The sequence below is a fragment of the Berghia stephanieae genome, chromosome 12 (assembly GCF_034508935.2).
Source record: "Berghia stephanieae isolate SIO BIC M18660-M18661 chromosome 12, UCSD_Bste_1.3, whole genome shotgun sequence".
Lineage (NCBI taxonomy): Eukaryota > Metazoa > Mollusca > Gastropoda > Nudibranchia > Aeolidiidae > Berghia > Berghia stephanieae.
The window spans coordinates 36,706,888-36,717,684 of NC_088371.1; the positions used below are offsets into that span (position 1 = coordinate 36,706,888).

The window sequence follows — 10,797 nt, forward strand, 5'->3', positions numbered from 1 at the left end:
AAAAATATGCAGACACTGCGCATGTCCGAAAGAGGACACAATGAAGTAGAAGGGTTATTGGCAAAGTCTCCAAAATATTGTGATCCAAATGAGAAAAACCACTCGCATTCACTTCCATGAGGAAGATTGATTTGACTAAAACTAGCTTATGTAAAATGAAATATTGACTATGCTTTATCTCTTTTCCTATCAGATTAAAACAGACGACTCTTGAATGCTAATATCCTCATAGTCTGAGTTGGGGATAAGGAATAAGGGACCGTGATTGGAAAATAAATTGTCAGGGAGGTTCTCCCTGACGACTCCAGGAACTCTGGACGAAACAATGTTGTAGGAGTCACTCAGTGACAGATTGGGAACCTTAAATGATTGGAGATTTAAACAGGGTGGGCGGTATTTTGTAAAAGTTAATATCATAATGGCAATTCGAACACTTGGTAATTATTCACATCTTCGCCCACTTTCCATGCCAAACAGGACTATACTATGGATAATGCGTCTACTATGACTTACTTTTATTGGTCTCAGTGGGACATAGGGCTGCCATAGTACTTTTTCAGGGCACGCGTTTTTGGAACCATCTCCCTAATATCTTTTCCCCCAATGTTAAATTCATGATAACTCAAATTCAAGCAATTTTGAATGACCGGATGAGTGGCTATGCCTGCAAAACTACTCAATTTGACTTAGGTGCGAATGAATATCTGCTTTAGGCAGTAACGGTTATCATAAGAGTGATAGGCATTTCTCCATAATAATATGGTCTCTTGGTGGTATAAACGAATTATTGTAATGAGCACTAAGAACAATGTATCCACAAGAATGAGAAATTTTGACAAACGAATGTCGTATTCATTTATTTATTGAAAGATGCCAGACAAAGCAAGACAGAAAAACACAAGAACAAAAAAAAAAAAAAACAAAAAAACAAAAAAAACAAACAAACAAACAAAAAAAAAAACAAACAAAACAACAACCATCACAAAAAAATCAGTCGACCTCGCTTTATCTTATACCGATGCCTGCTCCTTAATTTCTTTCTTTATTTGTTTATTTATCGTTATATTGTACCAAATCATTTTTCTTTTCTGGATATGTGTTCACAAGTAAACTAGATGTATAGATAATGGGTCATCTCATCGAAAATTGTTTTTATAATAAATAAATGGAAGAGAAATGAATTGTTTCAAGACTGGCACTTCCTCCCCTTGAGATATCTAAGGAAAAATTCATTAGATTTTCAACGTCATGGTAACATTACTCATTTGTTGGGTTATCGACATTCTAGACAAAGCTATTTCAAAGGGATATAACTGCGAGTTTGCATCAAAATCGAAAGTAGCATCCTTGTTTGCATTCTGTTATTGGCAGACGCATTTTATGTGTGATTTATTGGATTTCTTCTCGTCCAATCTATCTATCTAATTTTGGTAGGTTATTTTATTGTACAGAACGTGTGGAGGAAGTAGAGTGCAACAAAATGACGCGCATTAATGTAATGCTTGGTTTGCAGTGATACTGAAACAGACTCGAGTCAGAGTCGTGTTGTTTGTGATTGAGATTATGATGGTGATTAAAATATACTGCATATCATAATAAGGAACAATTCACGTAAAAAACAGAGAGTGCTAATTAATATCATTATTAACGTATCACCATCACTCCATACTCCGTGACAGTGAAGTGTTGACAATTTACCAACTGGCATAGTCCACGGCAAACAGAGAAACAAGAGAGAATAGAGTATAGAGGAATTGAAGAAGAGAATAGAGAAAATGAAAGAGAAAGAAAATCTGAGAAATAGGGAAAATGAGTATGCGAGAGAAAATTAGAGAAAATATTAATTGACGTTGGTCCATGGCAGTTAATATAAGATAGTTGACGATTTACCAAAAGGCATGGTCCATGGCTTAAAGAGGGAATGAAGTGAGAGGGAAAGAAGAAAATGGAAGAAAGAAAGAAAAGAGAAAACGAGAGTTTTAATATTAATAACAATGAATGTATGTGTGTGTGTGTGTGAGAGAGAGAAAGGAAAAAATGACAAAGAAACACACACAGAGGAAAAAAGTGGCACAGAGAGAGAGAGAGAGAGAAAATGACAGAGACATTATTTATTTATCACAAATCGACCAAATTTAATTGTCAAGTGTACAACCATTCCAGGCATTAGTGACCATGACATTCTCATCACGGAAAGCACTATCAAAGCAAACAAAATCACAAAAAAATCACACCCTTTGGAAAAAGGCAAATATCGCCGAAATGCAGACAGAAACACGTCTTTTTAGTGAAAACATAATTAATCAACATCTAGAAAGCACTGAGGATGTTTGGACTGCCATCAACGACCACCTAAACAAAATGATGACCAAACATGTACCAACGAAGAAAAGCTCAAGGAAATTTCACCAACCATGGATAAACACCACCGTCAAACGATTATCTAGACGGAAACAAAGGCATGGAGCAGAGCGAGAAAGTCCAACAGTAAGAAAGACTGGTACAATTATGCCCGACTGAAAAAAGAAACACAAAAAGAGAGTAGAAAGGCCTATCATAATCATGTTAAGGAACTTGTTCGTGAAGACTCAAACAAAAAGCTCTGGAAATTTATAAAAAGTAGGAGGTGCGATTCGGTTGGTATAGCGCCCCTTGAGCATGATCGTGTATTATACTCTGATGCAAAGGAAAAAGCAGACATACTTAATAACCAATTCTGCTCTGTTTTTGCTTCAAAAGCTCATACCAAAATTACCACTCAACAACTACAAGGCGAAGAAAACGATTCCAACACTATGGCCGAAATCAATGTGACAGTAGAGGGCGTTTCCAAACTCCTCGCCACTCTAGATCCAAAGAAAGCATGTGGCCCAGACAAAATACCATCCCGTCTCTTAAAGATACTGAGTAACGAATTTGCACCTGCCCTCACACATTTGTTCAAACTCTCTCTTGAAACGGGAGACATACCAATTGTTTGGAAGCACGCTCTTGTCCAACCCATCTACAAGAAAGGTGATAGAAGCAGGGCTCAAAACTACCGTCCAATTTCATTAACCTGCATTTGCTGCAAACTGTTGGAGCATATAGTGAGATCCTCAATAACTGAATATCTCGAAACTAACAGTATTTTTTGTGATGAACAGCACGGATTTAGGAAGCACCACTCATGTCAAACTCAACTTCTATCATTAACACATGATCTGTCAGCTGCTATTGATAAAGGTGGTCAAATTGATCTAGTACTACTGGACTTTGCCAAGGCCTTCGACAAGGTCCCTCACCATCGGTTAATCCAGAAATTGTATGACGTTGGTATCAGGAACAAAACCTTACAATGGATTGCAACTTTTCTGGACAATCGCACCCAACAAGTTCTTGTCGACGGCGAGACTTCCACTATCGGGATGGTAACATCGGGCGTACCTCAGGGCTCAGTCCTTGGGCCCGTCCTATTTTTAGTGTACATAAACGATCTTCCACGAGGTATAAGGTCAAAAGTGCGCCTCTTTGCTGACGACACAGCATTATATAATCAGATAAAAACAACAGACGACTGCAAAACACTAAATGACGATCTAGCTAAATTACAAGAATGGGAAACAATAAATCAAATGGAATTTAACGTATCAAAGTGCAATGTTCTAACCATCACAAATAAGAAAGCACCTATAACATTTGAATACCAACTTCATGGTCAAAACCTGGAACATGTAAAGACAGCAAAATACCTTGGCATTGAGTTTGCTAAAAACCTCAAATGGAATGACCACATATGTCACCTGGCTTCAAAGGCAAATCAAACAAGCGCTTACATCACCCGCAATTTAAAAAGATGCCCAATCACAACTCAAACCCTTGCTTTTAAAACTATTGTTAGACCAATTTTGGAGTATGGCAGCTCAATTTGGGACCCATATACAAAGAAAAACATCGACACCTTAGAAAACATCCAAAGAAAAACAGCAAGACGCATCACAAACACATTCGATCCTTTCTCAAGTGCGTCTGAAATATCACAACGGATTGGCCTTGAACCTCTGAAAAAGAGAAGAAAAAATTGTTCCACAAGATCTACTACAAAAATTCGTGCCTTAAACTTCCAAACGACATCAAAGATATCGGCACAAGAAATACGAGGGGACACACAGCAAGAGTAACCATCCCAACATCAAAAACAGACGCCCACATGTATTCGTTTTTCCCTTCCACTGCCCGACTATGGAATAGCCTCCCAGCTGAAGTTGCTGAAAACGGTTGCCAACATGCCTTCACGCGATTGCTGGAGTTCACAACGTGACTTTTTAATCTATGTGGTTTTTGTATTATGTGCAGAGTTTTAGCAAGTTTAAAATGTAAAACACTACAAACTGTGGAGTGATCCTCGACAATATTGGAGGTTTCCACAAGACGAAGAAGAAGAAGAAGAAGAAGAAAACGAAGAGAGAATGAGAGTATTAATTAATATTAATATTAATAACATCGCTCCATGGTAATACATCACTTCGTGACACTAATGTTACTCCGTGGCAGTTAAAAGAACACATGCATGGTTGATGAACTGACACGGTCCTTGGCAGTTGATGATTTGATCATTGTCAAGGTCCTTGGCAAACACCCTAGAACCTTTACTAAGACCTATAACTACAACTATAACTATAACTAAGCCTTATAAAATAAAAATCCTCCGACCTCAGCTAACCCTTTTACTTAAAGTTATAGTGATAGAAAAATAACACACCCTAGGGCTGCTTTGCACTAACTTTCAATACTTCAACGACAAAATGGTCATATAAGGAAATTTTAAACTTTCACTAATTTATCAAGGTTTGTTCCAGAGTTTTTAAAATGCTACTACATATAAATTTGCAAATTAAATAAATAAACACCTGACAAAAGATCCACAGTGAAAATACTAATTGAAAGAGTTGCTACTCCAAGGAGGAGCTTATGGAATTTTTCCCTTGGTAAATGTTTACACCGCTTGTGGTTTAATGCTATCGGAAGGTCCTGAGTTCGAGCCTTGCACGGCGCATAATTTACATTCTATCACCATACTCAGGTGTAAACTGAGTACCTGGTCGTTAACAGCGTTGTCTCTGTCAGAAAAAAATTGTAATATCACCTAACAGGCGTCATGCCTCATTCTACATGTTACATGTTGCTGTTGGTCAGGGATCCCTTGTTAAGCGCTTCGAGCACATTAAGTGGATATCACGCTATATAAAAGCTCAATTTTGTTTGTTTGCTTTTTTTTTCACCCCCATATAAAAGTAGTGCCATATAAAACTAAATAGTGACCTGAAACTGAAAACATGGTTCTTGTGTATGTGTGTTGGTATTTGAAATTGTCAGCTGACACAGCTGATTTTTCTCTTTTTTTTGTTGTTGTTGTAAATGATTCATAATTTTATTGACATCTTTGTATATGTTTCATTATTATTATTTAATGAAATGTTTGTTGGTCACCTTATGAGTGTAAGATTTTCTTTTCTTCAAGTTACTTGAGCTTTTTGAGCTTCTTATTTATTTAGCGCATTATCTATTAAGCGTGCTCAAAGCGCTTTACAAAGAGTGCCAAGTTACTTGTAACTTTCTGCCCATTGAATTTTTGAATTCATCCGCTGAAAAATATCTTTCAGTTGAATTCAAGTTAGGGTCGTAAAATCAACGTAGTATTTCTACTTTTTAATGGCATTGTCATCATGTGTTAATTCCCTTTCTTTTGATTTGAACTACCAAGACAGCATGTGATTTTCAATTTTTCTTTTCTTGTTCAATTTTTTTGGTCATCTCTACACGTAAACAAATTACCAAATTCAATACAATGCTTTCTCTTTCTTCTCTTTTTTTATTTATGATTTTATCGATTATCAGTATTTTAAAAAATGCTCCTTGGCTGCGTGGAAATGATCTGGTTTATTGGATTATTAAGACCTAGGTGCACTTATTAACTCTCTTCTTTCCATAGGAAAATCGTCCCATTTGTTGCAATCCAACCAGCACTTTTATCAATCAGATTTCTTTTGCTAATCAAACAATTTAAAGAAAAATATTTTATTTTAGCTCTATAGTAACGTGACACTGTGTTGTAGAGTTCATTTTGCTGATCAATATTATTTATATAATGTATTTGTTGCTTTTCTGTTTGACTTAAAAAAAAACTATTTTTGTGGTGGGTGAGTGTGAAATTTTGGGAAAAATTCTGAAAATAGGTGGTAAGGAAAGGGTTAACGGATCACAATAATCAAACGCAATTTATGGGCTTGATTTATGATTTATCAATGTTGTAATGGACAATTTTTTGCATTGGTTTGAGAGCATAATTTCCATGACAACAATTTGAGTAATCAGACCTTTGAATAAGTACATGTTGGTTTAGACTAAATGGATTCAATTCATTAATGACAGAAAACTTGGTGATTCATAAATGAGGATCATCTCTTTTATTTTATTTATCTAAAACTTAACCCAAAACATGCCCAAAGCAGTCCCTCAGAGCCCCGAGGCCCAATGTAGAAAGTAATTATTCTGGTTTTTGTTGCTTTAAATGAACAGTAGCAATTTCCTGCCACCCTTTTGACAGGATAATAGCCTATCTCTAAGACTTTTCTTCTAGATCTAACAGCCTCCACTATCCAATAACTGCTGGGAGGACAGGGGGCTAAGATAAAAATCTCAATCTCAGGTTCCGGAACTGAATCAAATTATCCTCCTTTGAATTTGGAGGGATACCAATAGCTCAGTTGGTAGAGCACTTGCATTAAACGCTTCTAAGGGACTGGGATTGATATTATGTCAAGTCCACATTATTTTCTGCTCTCTCCTGTCCACCCTGCAGTGATTGGTAGCTGGGTTTGTTAACTTTAGTGGAAAGTACTTTGCAATAGACTAGACTGACATCCTATCTGAAAGGTAGCATGCAATTGCTATTGTTCGTTTCATGCTATAGAAATCAGGATAAATCCAGGCCCCATGGGCTTAATTGCTCTTAAGGATTGCTTTGAATTTGGATTTTAAAAAACTAATTTTTAATATATCTGCAAAATTGCATTTCTACCTTTATTTATTTTTTTTCTTTTCACTCCACATATAGTTTTGTCTCAAGTTTGCATCAACAAATCACTTTAACTACAAAAAATGGCTGGAGTATTGTTTGAGGACATTTTCGATGTCAAGGACATTGATCCAGATGGAAAGAAATTTGACAGAGTGTCTCGTCTATTCTGCGAGTCGGAATCTTTTAAAATGGATTTGATTCTTGATGTCAATACGCTCATCTACCCAATGGAACTTGGCGATAAGTTCCGTCTTGTCATTGCCACCACACTCCGAGAAGACGGTTGTCCCGATGACGGAGAGTACAACCCGACATCCTCTGGGCCGAGTCGTGCTGATCAATTCGAATACGTCATGTATGGCAAAGTGTATCGAATCGAGGGTGATGATGGAACTTTGGAATCGTCTCGACTGGCTGCATACGTCTCATTTGGTGGGTTGCTGATGAGACTGAAGGGAGATCCCAACAATCTCCACGGGTTTGAAGTGGATGCTAGGATATACCTTATGATGAAAAAACTTGCATTTTGATATTATTTTTTCTTTCCTCCTTCAACCCATTTTTAAAATGATTTGTTATGTAAATATATTAATTCAATACATCAATTTTTTTTTTGTCAAAAGAGTAATGACTTTATTGTTTTTTTAATAGTTTTCTCACTGTATATGTGTGTGTGTGTGTGTGTGTGTGTATGTGTGTGTGTGTGTGTGTATATATATATATGTTGGAATATATATATATATATATATATATATATATATATATATATATATATATATATATATATATATATATATATATATATATATATATATATATATATATATATATATATAATATATATATATACAGTAGAATTACTTTAAACCGAAATTTTGGGGACCTTCTAAACCATTTCGGTTTAAAGACATTTTGGTTTAAAGCAAGTTCTCGTTTTGTGATGTTTTTCAAGGGTAGTAACTATTTAAGAAATTTGCTCATTTGCTCATTTAATCGTATCATGGGTTTCCCCTAAATAAATGTAGTTATTGAATAAATGCCGTCTTCGTAGCCATTAAAAAAATTATTATTTTTTAATTTTTAATTTATTTTTTTTGTGTGTTTTAAAAATAGTTTTGGGGGTTTTCGTTTTCAATCATTCCTTGTCCTTTGTTGTGCAGAGCTAATCTATTTTTCATTGTCTATCATTTGAACAATGGCTACTCAGACGCATGAACCCGCGAGTTCTTTTCTTGATTTGTATATCGGAAGAAGGTTTAGGACATTAGATGAATTCCTGAAAGTTCTCGAGCTAAGGAAAGGAAGATGTGAAAAGTGGGGAAAAGGAATGGGTAGCAGCACTGTAGCCTACGAATATAAATTCATTAATAATGATGAGCGGCACTATCCGGAGGGCGCTTAGCATCAAAGTAGGCAACTACAAATGTTTGCACAATGGAACCAGTTCGTCAATCGTCATTATTATTATTATTATTATTATTATTATTATTATTATTATTATTATTATTATTATTATTATTATTATTATATTATTATTATTATTATTATTATTATTATTATTATTATTATTATTATTATTATTAGTATAATGAATGAATTTATATATCGCCTAGATCCACAATGTGCTCTGAGGCGCTTTACAATGCAAATAAAACACAACAATAAATTGATAATTTAAGCATAAAATTTATCATATTGGAATAGCATTAATCAATTTGTAATTTAATTACCACGCACTGTGCTACAAGATGAAAATTTAGGATATCTATAACATGTAGGCCTAATATAAATGTTAAACATCAAATGATTTTCTAAAGAGATGTGTTTTAAGTTTCTTTTTAAAGTGTTCAAATGTCGGACATTTTTTGAGGATGAAGGCAGTTGGTTCCATAAGACGGGTGCCGACTGGCTAAAAGATCTCTCACTAAAAGACGATCTACAGCGAGGAACCTGGAAGAGATCTTGACCACTGGATCTAAGTTCTCTTTCTGGACATAGAGATTAACCATGTTTTGTAGGTATACAGGAGCTGTCTTATTAAAACATTTAAAAGCATAGCATAGAATTTTGAACATAATTCGGCTGTTAACAGGGAGCCAGTGCAAAGATATTAAAATCGGCGTTACATGCTCTTTCACCCCACAACCAGTCACCATTCTAGCAGCTCTATTTTCCACTTTCTGAAGCTGTCTAATTATATATTTTGGTGACGATTGTAACAGAGCGTTACAGTAATCTATTCGGTTAAGTACAAATGATGTCATTAATGTTTTGACAGTCTCAGTATCCAAAAGATGTCTAATTCTATGAATTTTATGGAGATGAAGATGACAAATCTGAGCAACTTTACTAACATGAGCGTCCATACAAAATCGTGAATCTAAATACCTATGCACCTAAATTCCTGACATTTCCACCATTTACAATCTTAATTTGACTACCAGCAATGCTCAATGATTCTATTTCTGTTCTTTTCCGGTTATTTCCATAAAAACTTATTTCCGTTTTATCCTCATTTAACTTTAATTTATTTAAAACCATCCAATCTTTTATATATCTTTCACGCACGCTTCCACTCGAGATACGATGTCCACTCTCGTATCGTTAGTAACAAGGAACTAAATTTGAGTATGGTCGGCATACAAGTGAAAATTCAACTCATACGCCGAGATTATAGCATTTATGGGTGTTGTATACAAGGTGTATAAGATGGGCCCCAGGACAGAACCCTGAGGTACCCCAAACTGCAGAACACAAATACTAATATCAGAAAGAAAATCTTCAATGGCAACACACTGTGTGCGGTCAGAAAGATCAAACCAGTCCAAATCATCATTTTGAATATTAAAATCGGTTTGAAGTCTGTTTAAGAGCAACTTCCGATCAATGGTATCGAATGCGGTACTTAAATCAAGCAGTATGAGCACGGCCGTCTTCTTATCAGCAACATAACTAACAAGATCATTGTGCACTTTGATCAAAGCAGACTCAGTGCAGTGTCCCTTGCGATAAGCAGACTGTACCATTGATCGAAAGTTGCTCTCAACTAAAAAGGTATTCAATTTAGAGCATATATTTTTTCTATTATTTTAGATAACGTACTTAAATTAGACACAGGCCTGAAGTTTTTATAATTATTTATGTCCAATGAAGGCTTTTTCAACAAAGGGCACACAATTGCTTTCTTAAGGCATGCTGGAACTGTCGAGGTGTGTAGACTAGATTGAACGATGTCGAGAATCACCGGCGCCAGCTCTTCTACGCAATCCTTTAGAAGCCATGTGGGGATAGGGTCAAACCGGCATGTCTTCTTCGGCAGTAGTTTGATTACATCTTTGATGTCTTGAAGTGTGGTGACAGACCATTTATCCAAAATGGGGTTCTTTTCTTTATCTGCTGTTTTGGATTTTTCAGGTTGTGCAGATTCATGTTGGTCAAGTTGTTTTCTGATGTTGACAATCTTGTCGTCAAAATAAGTATTAAAATTTTCAGCGAGCTCATTTGCATTTTTGTAATCTGGTAGTGTTTCTGATTCAGGAGAGGTAAGTCTGTTTATTATTTTGTAAAGCTCCTTTTTGTTGTTTTTATTGTTTTCTATTTCCTCCTTCAGACTGTTTGTCTTTGCCGCTTTGATTTGATTGTTCAATTTTTTTCTTGCATTAACGTAGTTCTTTGCTAACATTCTCCTCTTCCAGATCTTTGCAGCGCTTTCCTTGTTTCATTTTACTTTTCTTAAT

General features: G+C 35.5%; 1 protein-coding gene across 1 annotated transcript; it reads left to right on the top strand.

Moving 5' to 3' along the window:
- Nucleotides 1-1,320: 1,320 nt before the first annotated feature.
- Nucleotides 1,321-7,682, top strand: LOC144957533 (DNA-directed RNA polymerases I, II, and III subunit RPABC3-like). The gene is made up of 2 exons (XM_078888882.1): nucleotides 1,321-1,430; nucleotides 7,097-7,682. The coding sequence occupies exon 2, from the start codon at nucleotides 7,141-7,143 to the stop codon at nucleotides 7,588-7,590; it is 450 nt and encodes a 149-aa protein (XP_078745008.1). The 5' UTR covers nucleotides 1,321-1,430; nucleotides 7,097-7,140; the 3' UTR covers nucleotides 7,591-7,682.
- The last annotated feature ends 3,115 nt before the right edge of the window (nucleotides 7,683-10,797 follow it).

Bases quoted from the DNA above. Each gene is read 5' to 3' on its own strand.
- LOC144957533 (XM_078888882.1), top strand. From the start codon at position 7,141: ATGGCTGGAGTATTGTTTGAGGACATTTTCGATGTCAAGGACATTGAT.